This window comes from Pteropus vampyrus, unplaced genomic scaffold (assembly GCF_000151845.1).
Source record: "Pteropus vampyrus isolate Shadow unplaced genomic scaffold, Pvam_2.0 Scaffold324, whole genome shotgun sequence".
NCBI lineage: Eukaryota > Metazoa > Chordata > Mammalia > Chiroptera > Pteropodidae > Pteropus > Pteropus vampyrus.
In genome coordinates this window covers 167,535-185,707 of record NW_011889105.1, presented here as the reverse complement: position 1 = coordinate 185,707, position 18,173 = coordinate 167,535, and the positions used below count along the sequence as shown (strand labels likewise).

At 36.2% G+C, this 18,173-nt stretch overlaps 1 protein-coding gene across 4 annotated transcripts in view; it reads left to right on the top strand.

Moving 5' to 3' along the window:
* GCNT1 (glucosaminyl (N-acetyl) transferase 1, core 2) overlaps nucleotides 1-16,324 on the top strand; it is a 34,065-nt gene extending 17,741 nt beyond the window's left edge. For all 4 annotated transcript variants that reach the window (XM_011377890.2, XM_011377888.2, XM_011377889.2 and 1 more), the window contains 2 exons: nucleotides 11,446-11,596; nucleotides 12,790-16,324. In XM_011377890.2, the coding sequence (XP_011376192.1) occupies nucleotides 12,934-14,220 (1,287 nt within the window). In that variant the 5' untranslated portion in view covers nucleotides 11,446-11,596; nucleotides 12,790-12,933 and the 3' untranslated portion in view covers nucleotides 14,221-16,324. The remainder of the gene's footprint in view (nucleotides 1-11,445; nucleotides 11,597-12,789) is intronic.
* The last annotated feature ends 1,849 nt before the right edge of the window (nucleotides 16,325-18,173 follow it).

The window sequence follows — 18,173 nt, the reverse complement described above, 5'->3', positions numbered from 1 at the left end:
GGAAGTCAGGCAAAAAGAGTACTTCTCTTTCTTGGAAATGGCTAGCCTTATATTTTGCCACGTGAAATGAGACTATTTCCACTGACTTAGCAAGCCAAAGATCTAGACACATGATATGGCCCAGAATTTTAGAACTTTCTCTAAAAACAAGAAGGAATCTAGTATTATGGCATTAGAATTTCTGGGACCTAGGAAGCATTTAGGAGGCTAGAATATTTAAAATTGGATTGTTCAGAAAACCTAGGATCTATGGGCTATGCGATGAGCCCATGGGACAGAACCAGGGTCACTGTTAAGATGCCTTTGCTAAAGAATTGCTCTTGACTTGTGCACTTGCCAACCCTGTAACCTCTGGGGACCTAGTGTCCCCATCTTTAAAATTGAGTGGACAAAATGAACTTTAAAGTACCTTTCATATGTAAAATTTTGTTCCATAAAACTATGGAGTTCTATTCTGTACTATAAACTACCTAGTATCGTATAAAAATTTTATAAAAAAGAAAGAAAAAGTTTATTGCTCTTCAGTTTGAAATTTTGAAGTGAACAATGAGTTCTTTTCTACTCATTTTTGGCCTGCAGTGGTCATGAGGATGAAGATTCTATAAAACGAACAAACAAAAAACAGTTATCTGTTTGTGTGTGTGTGTGTGTGTGTGTGTGCATAAATAGATATATTTCTGTTCCAGTCTATCAAGGTAACCCTCAGCAGATGAACTCTACTGCCTTAGGGGACTGGTTTTTCTCATTCCAAAGTTAGTTTAGCCATTACTTATACTTTAAGGAAATGGGATAGCATGGGATAAAGCCACATAGGCAATAGGAAACACACTGGTCTTTGAGAGGGAGGTGAACAGATGATCATTGTTCTTCAAATTTTCATGGCACTAAATTCAAAAGGTCTTTTTTTTGGAGGGGGGGTTTCAGACAACCTGGGCTCACACCTCCCTATGTTCTAATATATTTAATGTCTGTCTTCTCTTAATTTTAAAAAACGTTCTTCTAAGTAACACCGTTTGTCTAACTGCACTCACCAACTCTGAAGGTGTCTAGTGAAGTTGTAAGCCAGCAACATCTTTTTTTAATAGTAACGAAGAGGTTTAAAAAAATAATAGCCCTCAAGGTTAAAACCGTGTCACTGCTGGAGTCAGGGAAAATTCAGTATTCACATATTCACAATGTTGCACAGCCATCACCATTATCCACTTCCAGCACTTAAACAGAAACTCTGTACTCAGTACGAAATAACTTCTCATCCTCCCTCCCCACAGCCCCTGGTGACCTGTAGTGTACTTTTTCTTTCTATGAATTTGATTACTCTGGATACCTCTTATAAATACAATCGTACAGCATTTCTGTTTCTGTGATGGGCTTATTCCACTTGACATAATACCTTCAGTTCATCTGTGATATAGTATGTGTCAGAATTTCATTCCTTTTTAAGGCTAATATTCCATTGTATGTGTATACCATACTTAATTCCGATATTCCAATACAATACTGGGCATTCTGTTGACTTTCAAAGGAGTATATAAAACTTGTATGGGTCAATTCATATATATTTCTAGCACTAGATTTTATTTTAAAGAGAAGTTGGATGAAGAATATTGAAAAAGCACTGGTACTAACAGTAGTGGGATTAGTGGGACTTTCTTTTTCTGTGGAAAACGCAAATCTTAAGTTTTAAGGGCACATTATCATAGAATCCTGTTTGAATTGAGCAGCTTTTGCCGTGCATTTCCTCGTTTTCATTTTTGCCTCCATACTGAGCTGGAGCCAGTGTCTTCAAGCCCTCCTTCTTCAGGCACAGGCTCCACTCTGATGGCCAAGGGACACAGGCAACTTGACAGAGAAAAAAGATGGCCCTAGGAAGGGGAGGCCCTCAGTGAGTTCATTCTAGTGCATCTGTCTGGCCTTGCTGATGCCTTCATCCCATTTCCCCCTTTGCTTTTTTGATTCTATTAATGTATTATCTACAGGTTCTTGGGAAAAAGTCTAACCCGGACTAGTTATGGGTTCTTCTTTTACCCTTTCAAGTGATCATTCGATAGTTAAAGAAGGATCTAGATGAATGGAGAACATTGGTCTTTAGGCTGAACCATTCAAAGTGGTGTGTGTGTGTGTGTGTGTGTGTGTGTGTGTGTGTGTGTGTAAGGGGTGGATAAGGGAAAGGCGATCAGAGGACGAGTAACACATCAGGTCTAGTATTTGTGGTCTTCTGTGTACTTACTATTTACCATACATTTGTAAAGGAAATTTCTGAAACAGTATCTTGGTTCTTCCCAGTTTCCTTTCTGGGAGTGGTCTGAGCATTTTCATTATTACTAAGCAAAGCTCATTCGATAAATAAGGAGCTAGTCCAGAGGAGGACAGAGCTGGCCTTAGTGCTAGGCCACCACCACCACGGCTTCGGTGCAGAATTTTTCTACAACTTACCAGGCTATTTCTCAGATGGGCTTTTTATTATGAGTGAGTAATTTAATCCTTTGTTGTGTGTGCGTGTGTGTCCCGTGCTTATCATCTCTCTTCTGATTTCTTTTCTGAACTCTTGCCCTTGTTTCCACAGACATGCTTGGAAATCTATTCATTTTTGTGGTTCACTATATTGAAAAATAGACCTTGTGCATAATACAGTGGGGAAAGAGGTCTTTAGGGCTCTGAAACATGAGTGGCAAACATTGTCTGTAATTATATTACTCACCTTCCTCTTCTTTTTAAAATTGGCTTATGTTGCACATCACTATCTCTTTCGGGCTTCCACCTCCTAAGCAAACATAGAAAGTAGGGAATGCATTTCTCTCCTGTTTCCTAGTATCTAAATCCTACCCCCTTTGAAAGATCTGGGTCAGTTGTAATTGAGGGAGCCTTTTTGGATCCTTTCTTTTCCTCTGGATGCACTTACAAATTTCCACCCTGGCATAGACTGGAGTGTATTTTATATTTCATCTTTCCTGCCAAGTCTATAGGCAGAAAGGGTAGGTTTCAGTTCCTTTCCCAAGCTGTCAGCTGCTTATGTCTGTAGTTGTGCCTCCAGGGTAGAAAGTGTTGAGAACAGAAAAATGAATACTATTTCCAGTAATGAACAAAATGCAAGAGTTACTTATTTAAGTGACATCTTGTCCTAAAGTAGTCTAATGAGTTAATGAAAAAAATTCTGTAGAAATCTTTATGCCATTAATTCTGACATGGAGACCTCCCCCCCTTTTTTTTCTTTTATATCTGACCACACAGATGAAACCTAGTTTTACTTTATTTCATCTAACTAAAAATTGGGTACAAGGCACTAAGAAACATATAAAATTAATTTTAATATTATATTTAACCCAGTATATCCAAATTTTTATCATCTTAATATATAAGCAGTACAAAAAATATTAATGAGATATAAAAATGATACCCATATTCAATACATGTGCTATATATAATACAACAGTAATATCTAAGACAGTGAAGCCATCGAAGTAAAATGGAGTCCTATCAACAGAATAAATTTGTGTTTAATATAAAGACATTTACACTGCTTTAAGTTTTTGCTTTTAATTTAAATTATGAAAATAAATTTAAAAAATTTAAATTCGTTTCCTGAGCCAGGCCAGCTATATTTCAAGTGTTCAATAGCCACATGTGACTAGTGACTACTGAATTGAACAGCATTGCCCTGCTGTAACCATTTTCAACTTTTTACAGATTTCTTTGAGTGTGTATTTCCATATCACTAAATAACATGTTTATACTGTTTCTAGCTTTTTCAATTTTAGATTCTTCCTAATGACTTTCTACCATTAAAGATGATTTAATTCTCTTTTATCTCCAAATTCCGTACCCCCATGTACTTACTTCCCAGCCCTATCTCCCATTCTCCCAATCAATAATTCTGAAAACTTTGTTTTCAGCATCCTTTACTAAAAATTAGTGAAGATCTCAAAGAGCTTTTGTTGATGTGGGATATATTTATCAATATTTATCCTGTTAGAAATTAAAACTGAGAAAAAAGTAAATATTTATGTGAAAATAGCAGTATAAGCTTTTACATATTAATGTAAGTAATTTCTTTTTAAATGAAAAACCCTTTCATAGAAATTAGTGAGAAGAGTAGCAATGGTTTCTGTATTTGCAAATCTCTTTAATGTTTGGCTTAATAGAAAAGACTTGCTTCTGCATTCATTCTTTTGAGAAATCACACATCATGTAGCTTTGGAAAACTACATTGTTTACTTGTAAGAAAATGGGAGTGAAAAGGGTGAATGATGTCCTAGTGTTATGAACATAGTTTTGAGATCCTTTTGTATAATACAAGTTTTGTTAGACTATGACCTAATTTTATATTTTTATGACCATGTAGAAGCTAAGCTGTAGTAGGATACTATGGTTTCTTTTATTGTTCTCTTTTTGTTTTTTTTTTTAACGATCATATCTTGTTTTTATATATATTTTTTACTATGTATGTTTTACTTATTGAATTTTGACCTCTACATTAGTTGTCAAAATCTCTTCCTTTATGGCAGGCATTCTCTCAGTTTTGTCTCAAAGAGATATCTTCCGTAGCTGTTTGATTTGGATCAACTAAGACTGGTTTCTTTGTAAGACCCATACATATCTTGGGATCTCTCTTCCCCATAATCCTGAGGGTTTCTGTTGCCTCTCTTTTGTAATAATCTCTTGATTATTAGGTCTTGTCTTGATATGCATTACAGCACAAATGTGGGGAGGGATTGTGTAGGTTTGAATGTCAGCTCTTCCATTTGCCAGCTAGCTGTGTGACCTTGGTAATTATTTAACCTCTTTATGCCTCTGTTTCCTTACCTGGAAAATAGTGCCTTCTGTGTAGAGTTATGAGATTCTGTGAATTAATTTAGATAAATTACTTAGAAGAGTTCCTAGAGCATACTGAGCATTCCAAAATGGTGTTGTTGTTATTGCTTTTATAGTTATTGGTATGCTTCATCTTTTGGCAGCATACTTCTTATTGTTGCCTGCTGAGAAAAGGTGCTTGTGACTTTGCATGTATGAGTCTTTATTCTACATCACATTTGACCAATAGCCTGGAGGTTATTTAGAATTCTAGGCTGAAACAGTTTTCCCTTGGAAATTTAAACTTAATTTTGAACTCTTTGGCATTTAAAAGAGAGAGAAGCTAGATGTTAAATTTTATTCTATTTTATTAAGCTATTTCACTCTAGCTTTCAGTGTTACTGTAAAGAGGTCCAATGCCATTTTAAATTCTTAATCCTTTGGATTTATTTACATTATCCGTTGGAAGCTTGTAGGATCTTTTCTCAGGATTTTGAAATATCACAAGGTATTTCCTTGGTTAGGACTATTTTTGATCTATTGTGAAGGACACTAATAGGACTCTTTAAATCTGATAAAACCTGTATTTTTCATTTCTATCAATTCTTTCTTTGATGAATTTCTCCTCTTTGTTTTCTTTCTCTGTGGAACACCTCTTATTTGAATATTGGATCTCCTGTATTAATCCTCTAATTTCCCTGTTTTCCGTTTGTCTTTTTGCTCTTCTTTTTTAGAGCTTTTATTAACTTTATATTCTAATTCTTTGATTGAGTTTTTTATTTCATTTATCATTTTTGATCTTTAAAGGCTCATTTTCATTGTTTCCTATTCCTTTTTCATAACCTATTGTTCTTGTTTCATGGCTGTATTAGGTTGTCTTATGTCTCTGCAGATAATACTAGGATTCTGTTGAAATTTTCATTTCTTTGCTCGATCTTAATTTTTCCATGTAATAGAATATTTAATGGGTACAAATCTTCCTATTGCAGTATACATGCTCCTTTACAATATGATTTTGCTTCTCTTTCCATCCAGAGGTAGAACTTTATGTCCTTGTGAATTGTGGCTGGCCTGGTGACTTTCTCTGACTCAAAGAATGTGACAGAAGTGATAGTGCATTTTCTAGAATTTAGGCCTTACAAAGCTTTGGAGCTGCTTGTTCTCTCAGAACACTGCCCTAAGGCTATCATGTTAAGAAGCCAGTCTGGCCTACTGAAGGATGAGAGGTACCCCAGCTGACATCCAGTACTATGTGCAGACACAAAGGAGCCTTATGGAACCCTCCAACCCAGACAGTCCTCCATGCGAATGCAGGTGCCTGAGTGAGAGCCCAGGTGAAACCAAAAGTATTGCCCAATCAACTCTAAAAGTAGAGAGAGATAAGTTGTTTTAATTCACTAAAGATTGTGGTCGAGTATACAGAAAGGGTTAGCTGATACCCTCTGTCGTTTTTTTCTGTTTGTTTTGATCTCTTTTTGGTCATGAGCTTTTCTTGGATATCTGCTAGTTCTCTGTTTTCTGAGGCATAAGCCTGGAAGGCATACGCCTCCTGCCAATATTCTGAAACAAGGAAGTTTGTCTTAATTCCCTTATTTTCAGGTCAATACTCCTGCTCTCAACTGAGCCTTGTACCTTCCAGGTCATATATGTATACCCTCTGTTTTACATTTTCCAGAATCTTCTGCTGAGGCCAGGAAGGGTATTTACTGGGTTATGATGAATAGGGTGAGGGACCTGGTAGTTTTAACTGCCTCTTAAATAGATTTTTCAACCAGTCATTAATTTTTAACTGCATTTCACCACTGCTTTCAGAGAAATTATGCTGCCGGTTTTGGAACCCTTGGAGGAAGGGGTGTGACTGTTGTTAAGGGGAAGGGGGTGGAAGCTATAATTTGGGTTTGTAATTTTGTGCTGTAATTGGATTGTCTCTTAGCTTTCTCCACTACTTGCTTTAGGATTCAGTTTTCTGAGATCACCAAACCGATTACCATTCACCTCCTTTAGCTTTCAAAATTTTGATGCAATTTCTTCAATTACATTCTTTGTGTTTGAGGGGCTTGGGCTTTTAAAAAATCACTATCACTTCATCTTTAAACAGATCATACTTTCAGATTTACTATCTAAATAGGCTAGTCCTTGCTGCAAGGTGTAGAGAACCAGAAACAGAACTCTCCTCTGACATTCAAAGGGAAAGAGGATAGATGTTAAATTTTTAGCAGAGGAACATGGAAAGAGACTTTCTTTATTCAAGAAACACAATTAATTATCTGTGCCACATTCTGTTCCTGGCTCTGGGATGTGGGGGTCTGAAGAAGGGAGACACAGTTTGGGTCCTCCTCTCTCTTCACACCATCTGACTTTAGTTGTAATATCTTATTTCATGTAGAAATGCCCCTTTCAAAGGGGGCACAGGACACACGGTCCAGTGCTGGTTATAGAAGGTCCCCTATTGCCTATGTTTCTGTGGCTAGAGTGCAAGAAAAGTGGGATGAATTATGGTGAGAATGGCCTAAACTGTGGAACTGTGGAGCCTGGTGTTTTTAATTATGGTGCTAAGTTATGGGGACCCCAAGAGTTTCCTGGATACATTAGAGGGGCAGGTGCAGTCGCAGTTTCAGAAATATGTTTCACTGTGAGATCTCAGAAATGCTAGGCAGTTCACCACAGTGAGTGAGAGACAGCAGCCAGGCAGAAGAGACCATCATCTTGGCAGGACAAGCCTGGATGGGAGCAGAGACCAGGTACCCCCAGATAAAATGAGTCCATAGAGGCGCAGATGGTGGAAAGAACTCCGCCTTGAATGACAAGGGATTGCCTTGGAATCTTTGCTGCTTCCTGCTTCTCCCCTTCACCTGTTTTTCGGATGGCATTTGGACACTCTTGCTTGAGTCACCATTCTCTGAGATACTTGCATGGCTTTGCCATCAATTACAGTAATGGATATTTTGCTCCAGTCACGGTAGCCTTTGGGCCACAGAACGATAGTCCTTGGAGAGTCAATGAAATCGAGCCCCAGAAGAGTATTCAGTGGGACTGACCTAACAGACCATGCTTCCTGCTGCAGAAGGGCAATAGCTTGTGGACACTGACTTATCCATCCAGCTGTTTGTTTATGCATACCTGTGCAGACACACAGTTGTGTGCATATACTGTGTGTGCATATGTACTTTTTAAAAAAAGAATATTTCCACTACTTTAATAAATGGCAAATAGGCAATAGAGAATTATTCTTATCTCTAATATGTTTGCTAGGACTTAAACCAGAATAACTTCGGTGGAAATCGTTGAGAAGAAAAGAATGTACATTTTTTGAATTCTACTCCTTTCTTTTACAGTTGACAGTATATCTGTCAGCTTTAACAAAGGTTAACAAAGCTACCCAGGGCAGGCCCTAATCTTGCTGCTTATCTAGAAGTCTCAGATGTAATTAGAGGCTTAACAGGAAAATTCTGATCTTATAGGTATATACATATGTATGTGAAGAGTCATATAAATATGTTAAATCTTTCACTCTGATATGTTATGTCACACTAATTTATAATAAAATATGTATTATTCTCCTCTGCCTCCCTCTTCCTACTTTCCCTTTTATTATTATTGTTGTTGTTGTTGTTGTTGTTATTATTATTATTAAAAAAGGAATTAAGGAAAATATAGCCTGAGCCACTTGTAGCTCATTTCTTTAAACAGTTTTTTCATTTACTTCTCTGTGTAGTGATACTTTTCTAAATTAACTTAAACTAGTAAATGTGCAATTAGGATGAATATCATCTTTTAGAATTGGTTCATTTTAAAATATAGAGGCATATGCTAGTCATATCTAGTAGATTTTAATTTTGAACTACCACTATACTAATTTTTTAACATTAAGGTCTTCTAATGTTTCTTACTTATTTCAAGCTGAAATCTAGATTTCATAATTAGTGGTTTTTGAATTTCTCTTACATGTTTCTCTTCATCTATTTATCACTGTGAAAACAGTCCTGCACTGAATTGTATCCTTCTCCTGCACTTTACATTTTCTGTCTGATTCTTACTGTTTTGAGCTGTTGAAGATGAGAGATGGTAGAGTAAATTAGAAAGTGGCCTTTTGTTTGGAGCAGCAATGTAATTCAGAACATCCCCATGGCCAGTTATGCGATGCTGGACAAAGTATATAACCTCTTTCTTTCGACACCCACCTTCCACATTGCTCTGTGCCCCTAATATAGTTTATTGAATCTTGATTGGCAAAGTTGTGTTTACATTATTAAAACCGATGCTCCTCAGAGCTAAGCCACGTAATATACTCCGATTATTTTTTTCATCATTGTATGACTCTGATTTCTTTGGAGTCAATCATTATCTCTCCAACCTCCTTCGTTGGCTTTGTTTTCAATGTACTTATTATAAATTCACCCCCATATTCTTCCAGTTGTTTAAATTGGTTTTCAGTGTGTTTATTTCCATCTTCTACCAGTTTCATCTTCTTAGAGACATCTCTCCCAGGGCCTTCTAATCTGCTCCAGCCTGCTCTGGCTGTTGGCCTGTTTCTCAGCCTAGGATGTTTTTTCACTATCATCAGGGAATTTCCTCCTCTTCCTCCTTATCTTAGATACCCTTTCTGATTCTGTTTTCTGCTGTCTTGGTTTATACTTTAGTTTTGATGGAGCTCATCAACCTCCCTTAGTTTTCTGAGAAAGGGTGAATAAAGGTAAATATTTTGAAACTTTGCCAGTCTTAAAATGTAAAGTCTTTTTATTTTATCCTTAATTTAGTAGTTTATTTGGTTCTAAGGATTCTTATCTGGAATTCAGTTTACTTCAGCATTGCTGAAGGCATTGCTTCATTATCATCTGGTTTCTGTGGTTGGGTTTTATGAAATGTGAAAACATTTTCTGCTTCCAAATCTTTTTTATGTGGCTTATTTTTCCTTTTCTCGGGAAACTTATTGATACTTTTTCCTAGTGTTCTGATTTCATGATTAATGAATGCATCTTGTGTGGGTTTATTTTCATCCATTGTGCTGATATTCAAGGGACTGTTTCATCTGAAAACCATTCCTTCATTTTGAGAAATAGTCTTGAATTATTTAATTGATGAGACTTCCTTTTATTTTTTCTGTTTTCCCTTTCTGGAGGTCCTATTATTCAGATAGTGGATCTCCTGGTCTTGTTCTCTAAAATTATTATGTTTTTTTCTCTAATTTTTCCATCAGTCATTTTGCCTATTTGCTTAACTCCCTGAGAGTTTTCCTCAACTTTATTTTCCAACACTTCTATTGAGTTTTTCAATTTTACTGTCATGTCACTAATTTTTAAGAGCTCTTTCTTGTTTGCTAAGTGTTCTGTGTTTTTTGTGTGTGTTTTTTGTGTTTTTTTTTTGTGGTTTCCTGTGTGTGTTTTTTGTGTTTTTTTTTTTGTGGTTCTAGACATTGCTATGAGGCAAACCGCCCCAACATAGTGACTTAAAAATTTCCATTTTAGTTTTTGCTCACACATTCTGTGGATCAGGAATTCAGATAAGGCTTGAGTAAGCAGGAGGTGAAGTCATCTGGTACCTTCTTCTCTCACATATCTGGCACCTGGGCTGGGGTGAATTGAAGACTGGGTTCAACTGGGACTGTTGACTTGGGTACCTATTCATGCCTTATCACTGTGGCTTCCTATAGCATGGAAGCTCTTTCTTAAAGGGGCCTTCAATTGAAAGGTGCTTTCAATTCTAAATTTTTAAAAAATAATTTCTCTATTGAAATTATCAAATTGGTTAAATTTTATTTTCGTATGTTTAGTTTTTTAGTTCTTTGAACATATTTATAATAGCTGACTAAAAGTCTTCATTAAGTATAATGTCTGGGCCTCTTCAGGGACAGTTTTTATTGACTGCTTTTTTCCTGTGTATGAAGCAGACTTTCATGTTTCTTTATGTAATTTTTTGTTGTTGTTGAAAGTGGATATTTCATAATGTGTCAACTCTGGAAATCGAACCTCTGCTCTGCTCTACCCATGGTTTATTATTGTTATTTGGTTTGTTTAGTGACTTTCCTGAGTTAATTTTCTGAAGTCTATATTTGGCCACTTAAATCTTTGTTCAGTTAGCTCAGAGGTCCCCTAATGATTAGACAAAGATTTCCTCAAATGCCTTGAACCAATAAGGGGCAGGAATTTCTTAAGGGCATAATTTTGTTTAGGAATCTGATTTTTTGATGGTTGAGGAGATTAAGTGTTTTAGCAGAATTTCCTAGTCTTTGTTTTCTAATAGAGGTTTGGAGTGGGGTGGTAGACAACATAAGTGGAAGAAGATGAGATAAGCAGCTAATTCAATTGCAGGATTGTTTTTAATGACTCATTGAGCACTAGGAAGCTTCACAGTGGGTATAGGATATATTGAATTTTCCAATCGTATTGGAACGTTAAACTGTTCCGTGGCACATACTTTGTGTTATGCTACTAGAGTTTTATTTGAAAAGCTTGACTTGAATTGCCAGGTATTTTCAAACCTTTGGTAATCCACAAACATAATATTAGAAAAATAAGTGAGACTAGAGACTAGGAAATTTAAAAGAGACTAATCAGCCAGAGAAAAAGAGTAAGATTAGTTCACTAGCATGGTTTCTGAATATGTGTATACTTACATGTACATTACATACCTTCACGCTTTTCCCTTTTCATTTCATAGATTTTTTAAAAAGCCTCATGGGACATATCACCATTGCTGGATGCCTGGTAAAATTAAGAAACCTGACTGCATGAGAGGCACTCTACATGGGCACAGGATGTTACCTGGAATCAGAGCACTAAATGATCCAGACTTTCCTTAATTCTAAGTGGTAAAAAGTCTAAGTACTTTTCGTAACATTATTCTATACTGATAATTGTCATTATTTATTTGTATTTGTATTGTTAATATTCACAATTTATTTCCTAATTTAATATTTTAAAGTTCTAGTCCTAATTCTGGTGTTAGAAAATAAGTTTTAAATCTCTAAATATAGTATGGAAACGATTGCAGGTATTTGACTTTCTTTGTTAGAACACTAGCATTTACTTATTATAGAACCATTTGCTATGTCATAAAATTGATTTTCGAAATCAAAATATCTAAATATTTATAAACATCTTCTGTAATAAAAGTGGGTTGGGTTCCTAGAATTTGAATAGACTTAAGTTCTGTCGTGAATTACAATTTATATATAACTGTTGTTTTTCTGCAAGTTTTAGTCATTTCAACCTGTTATAACTAATGTAATAAATGCAAGGCTGTGTCTCTATTTTGGATCATGTTTGTCATGAGATCAACCTGAAACAGTCCCAAATCTGGTCTGGTTTTATATGAGCATTTCTAGTCTAGTTTGATCTGCTTTTCCTTCAAAGATTCTTAGAAGTTACAGCCATTTTTGAACTTCTCCTTAAGTGTACCCCCAATCCTCAACTGTGTGCAAGACCGCTACAGAATGAGTGCAAACTGGAAGTACTTGATAAATCTTTGCAGTATGGATTTTCCTGTTGAAAACAACCTGGAAATTATCAGGAAACTCAAGTCGTCAATGAGAGAAAACAACCTAGAAACTGGCAGAATGCCATCCAATTAAAAAAAAAAAAAAAGAATAGGTCCAGTCTCAAAATATTTAAGGCTGTTGATGCCAACTGATAGGTATTAATGGATCTGTCAGGAGCAACCCAGATTGGTAAAGATCTCAAGAAACAAGATCAAAAGCCCACCAACTACGGAGAGTTCAAAAATCATACCCTAGGTCTTCAACTGTGTTTTGCACCTTAATATACCTGAGAGGTAAAATGTTTATTGTAGGATATTCTAGCACATCCTCGTACTCGGCTTTAAAAAGAAAACTGGCACTAATATCAGAGACTACAGGTTTCATATAATACTTCCTTTCTCTCTGATTGGCCCACTTCGTTTTTGTTTTAAATATCTGACCTCAGCAAAGGGGGACAGTCTTTGAGCCTGAGAAGATGTCATGAAAGTCTATATTTATATGTATCATTTCTATTTTTCTTTTAGTTCTCGTCTTCACTTCAAGATGCCTTTGTGCTTCTCATAAGTGCAAACTGACAACTCTCAAGGCCACGACAGAGGGAAAATCATTACTACTGGAAGCCTAGAAGCCTGCCCTTGATAAAAGAAAGACCCTGATTGTTGTTTGAAATGCTGAGGAAGTTGCTGCGGAGGAGACTTTTTTCTTATCCCACTAAATACTACTTCTTGCTTCTTGTTTTTTCCCTAGTAACTTTCTCTGTTTTAAGAATTTATCAAAAGCCTGAATTTGTCAGTGTTGGACATTTAGAGCTGGTTGGAGACAATCCTAGTAGTAATATTAATTGCACCAAAATTTTACAGGGTGATGTAGATGAAATCGAAAAGGTAAAGCTTGAGATTCTAACAGTGCAATTTGGAAGGCGCCCTCGGTGGACAGCCTATGACTATATAAACATGACTAATGATTGTACTTCTTTCATCAAGAAGCGCAAATATATTGTAGAACCCCTTAGTAAAGAAGAGGCAGAGTTTCCAATAGCATATTCCATAGTGGTTCATCACAAAATCGAAATGCTTGACAGGCTCCTGAGGGCCATCTATATGCCTCAGAATTTCTATTGCATTCATGTGGACAAAAAATCAGAGGATTCCTTTTTGGCTGCGGTGATTGGCATTGCATCTTGTTTCAATAACGTCTTTGTGGCCAGTCAGCTGGAGAGTGTGGTATATGCATCATGGAGTCGAGTCCAGGCCGACCTCAACTGTATGCAGGACCTCTACAGAATGAGTGCAGACTGGAAGTACTTGATAAATCTTTGTGGTATGGATTTTCCTATTAAAACCAACCTGGAAATTGTCAGGAAACTCAAGTCATTAATGGGAGAAAACAACCTAGAAACTGAGAAAATGCCATCCAATAAAAAAGAAAGGTGGAAAAAGCATTATACAGTTGTTAATGGAAAGCTGACAAACACTGGGACTGACAAAATGCGTCCTCCTCTTGAAACACCTCTGTTTTCAGGCAGTGCCTATTTCGTGGTCAGTAGGAATTATGTGGAGTACGTGCTAGAGAATGAAAGAATCCAAAAGTTTATGGAGTGGGCAAAAGACACATACAGCCCAGATGAGTATCTCTGGGCCACTATTCAGAGGATCCCTGAAGTCCCAGGCTCACTGCCCTTAAGCTCTAAGTACGACATGTCCGACATGCATGCAATTGCTAGGTTTGTCAAGTGGCAGTACTTTGAAGGTGATGTTTCCAAGGGCGCCCCCTACCCACCCTGCAATGGTGTCCATGTACGTTCCGTGTGTGTTTTTGGAGCAGGTGACTTGAACTGGATGCTGCACAAGCACCACTTATTTGCCAACAAGTTTGACACAGACATCGACCTCTTTGCTATCCAATGTTTGGATGAGCACCTGAGACATAAAGCCTTGGAGACGTTGAAACACTGACCATTCATTGTAGGTAACTTTAGATAATAAAAATGCTACACGAGATGTACCCCCATCTGATTCTTCTGCCCTGTTAATAAACATCAGGAAAACTGTAGGAGGTGCTCTTTGGACCAGGGACTTGAACTCTTTATGTCTGAGAAGCTACATGGTTCTGCAAAGCACATTCCGTTGGAAAGTCTATAGAATTAAATGTTGACTTAGAGTTAACATGAGGCCAGGTTGCGAGGCATTGTCGGGAGAGATGGCCCCGGCGGCCTGGGAAGAGTCCAAATGCAAAAGAGCTCAGGGACTTAACAAAATGGTAAGATTTGACCTGTGCCAAAATTACTTTGAGAGCTTTAAATATGACAGTTTTCTTGCTTGGAATAAATTTACAGCAACAACTAATCATAATGATGTAATTTATATTGTAGGTTATATTTGTTGAATAAGAAATTTGACTTTAAATGATTCTTGTGAATAATTTACTTTCTGCTGTAACATTGTGTTGTGTAGTGTATCTGTGTATGTCATCTCAGGGAACTTGAAAAAAACAGGCTTGACTGAACATAAATGTTTCTGACTTGTTTTTGCTTCTACCAGTGTACATGTTTTTAAAAATAACAGAAAGGGACATTTCTAGTTTAGTTGATTCTATGAATCATCTTAGATTATTAGAAAAGGTATCTTAGATTATTAAAAGAATTAAGATATCTTTATTATCATAGTTTCTATAATACTCAGTTTTCCAAATATTTATCTCTTTACTTCTCCCAGTCTCCCCAAACCTTCCTATCAAGCTGTGTAAGAACTTGTTTTCATAGTGCCCCACATAACTGCCTCAGTTCTCTTCTATGACCCAATTGACAGTAATTAATGCAGAGAACTAAGAAAGAGTGAAGTAGGTATGGAGAGGGGAGGAGGAGTCATATTTAGACAATTTTTGAGGCTGTAATGAGTATTAAAATCCAGTGATTGGCACTATCCCTCGAATTTAAGGCCGTTGCTCTTTCCTTGTGTCCAACCTCCCAGGGTCTTGCATCCTGATGTCACCTGTGTCCATTTGAAAGGAACAGGCTTCTGCTGTCCTTGCTTCTTCATGTTACCTGCCCATTGGTTGGTCCTTAGCCCTTGGTTTTAAGTTTCCTTCTCTCTCAGAATGTATGAAGAGGGAAGAGGCATGCTGTTCCGAACACATGGTGTACCTAAAGGCCTGGGAATCCAAAAGGAACCCTTAAGTTTGAGACAGATTGTTTCAGTGTTGGTATTATTCGCAGCATGTGGTTTTACTCTACTTTTCCACCAAAAGAAAGATGATTTGAGGTTGCTATGCTATTGTTTCATTTCATCTCAAAGTAAATGAATATTTAAAAACCAAAAACAAAAAACTTGCCTTTTTGCTAATACTATTTAGCCAAAGATCTAAAAGGAAATGTGAAGCTTTATCATTGAGCTGAGACTTTAAACTAAACAAGGATCAAAACCATGTGCTTTATTTTTAAAGCATAGGCAACTTAAGTGGTACATGAGAAATTCATAATATCAGACAGTTTTCAGGCCTTCAACTGAGAAAACATTTTTATTCCTCAAAATTAGAAAACATTTTCATTTTATGGAGAGCTTTGTTATACTCATTCTTCCTCATGAAAGTTTTGTTTTTTAAAATATCATCATTTGTAAATCTGCAAGTCAATGGATTGCTGTGTTTTGCATGATTTGATATGGCAGCTTTGAAAACTCAAGAGATGATGTCAATGAGGGTGTTATATGCTTAGTGTTCCATCTCTATTGCTTTCTAACCCAGTGCATTGTTTTAATGCATGTCAGATATTTCTCTCATTCTTTTAGCAGAAAGATTTTACCAAAAAAAAAGGCCTTTTTTTTTTTTTACCCCAAAACACTGTGAGATTCAGTGACATGTACTTTATGTCCATGACTTGTATTTTTACTTCATTCATGGTGTCTCAATTTATGAACATATTTTTCATTTTTCTGTTGAAAAAAATGCAAATCAACAGGAAAGTTAAAAGCAATAGTACAGAGAACGCCATATAACTTTCACCTGGAGTCACTGGTTATTAACATAATGTCCCCTTTACTTTAAATTGCATGGATTTTTGAATTAGGAAAATCAAAAATAAAAAATTTAGTTTACATATGTCCAAAGTTGTCATTCATTTCAACACTCTGTAGTTTGGTTGCATCCAATTTACATTTAAATTGGCAGGTTTTGAGGGATTTTTCTCCACAACAGATATAAAAACAGGACTTCAGAGGCCATTTCCTCAAACATCACATTAAAACTGGATCCATTACCTTCTGTGTAGCTGTGGTACCACCTCTTTCTAGAATGGCACTTGTTGAGATGTGTCTGAACATTACCTTATTGCTAAGGCCTGTTATAGGGATTATATAGAATTTATTTATCGGAATGCTTATTTTTATACCTTTCAGTTTAATTGAAAGCAAATGAAATTTATACTCCCAGGACAAGCAATTTGAAAAGTCAAAAAGTTGGTTTCCAATGGAAGCCCATAGTACAATCAGGAGGTAGCAAAACACAAGTTATTTTGGAAAGATAAATTATTTAAATTGTTTCATATATGTCAGTTATTAAACAAATTTCTTTTCACTGTCATTTAAGATCTTTTGTAGGGAATTATTAGAAATTATTCACAAATCTTTAAACAAACTGTAATTTTTTGATGGAAGGATTATTCTAGTTAATGAAGTACTGCAAAAAGATTTAATATTACTTATTAAGGACAAGTTAACAAAAATTGTTCTTTTATAGACAATTACCTAGGCTCTTCCCAGCCCATGGTAGATAGCTATTCAGCCTTGCAAATGTGAAGTATTGTCTCTAAACCTGTTTTATTATCATTCATCAAGTACAATTCACTTAAATGACATAAATGGATTTTCTTTTGTAGTTATTTGGGGAGGAGAAAGCCATGTTTCAGTTTATTTTATTTGTAGTATCAGCTGAATTGGACTTTTCCAATTGCTTAGGAAAAATAAAATTTCTCATTGTGTTACATATAAAATATATACAACACGGTTTCATGGAAAACGTGGTTACCTTAAGTTTTACTCTTGAATGTGGGCATGAATGCATTTGGAACATACCATATACCACCATTAAAATCAGCCATTCAGAAACCAATGCCTTATCTCCACAAACTTTTCTTTAGCTACCAGCACTCAAATGTTAAATTTAGTAGTTGCTGTGGTACTTTGTAACCAACTAGTGTTATTTGTGAATAGTGCTTAAAAATACAAGATTAATTCTCCAGGAAGAATAGTCTGTGAGGAAGAGGGTGTGGCAAGGGCAGAAAATTTAACACAAATTATACAAAAAGATTTGGACCAGGCACTGAGAAGAATGCAATTTTATAGCCAGTTGTGCGTTCTAGGTCATGACTAGCTTCAGCCTGTCTGCTGAGGGAAGAGAGCAGTTTTCCAGTAAGGTTTTCTACTCTGGCCACAAATACTAACAGTATCCATTACTTGCTGTGGTTTGCTTGTGGAGGGCACAGCTGACAGAAAAAGGAAGCCCCTCCCCATCAAATATTCTGTGCTCCAGATGTCCTCTCACCTCACCTGGTAAACCCTTCTGGATGCGCTTTAGCCCCATTTTAGATGAAACAGACTAGAAAGTAGAAAAAAAAACTTGATTGACCTCAGATCTTTCTCAAAAGCTTTAGAGCTTTACATATCCTTTATAAGCCTGCTTGTCTAAGATTTTTAATATCTGTTTTCAGGGCTTGTCATCAGAATATTGATTTAATATTTTTAGATGCAAAAAGACCCAAACTAGAATAACTTATAACTATTGGGAAAGAAAAGACTTTATTACTGCAGATATGATTGTCCAAGTAAAAAGCTCAGGAATCTCGTCTCAGAATTAATATGAAATAAGCTAATACCTCCAGATACCAAAAATTAATGGTTTTTCCATATTTAAGCCA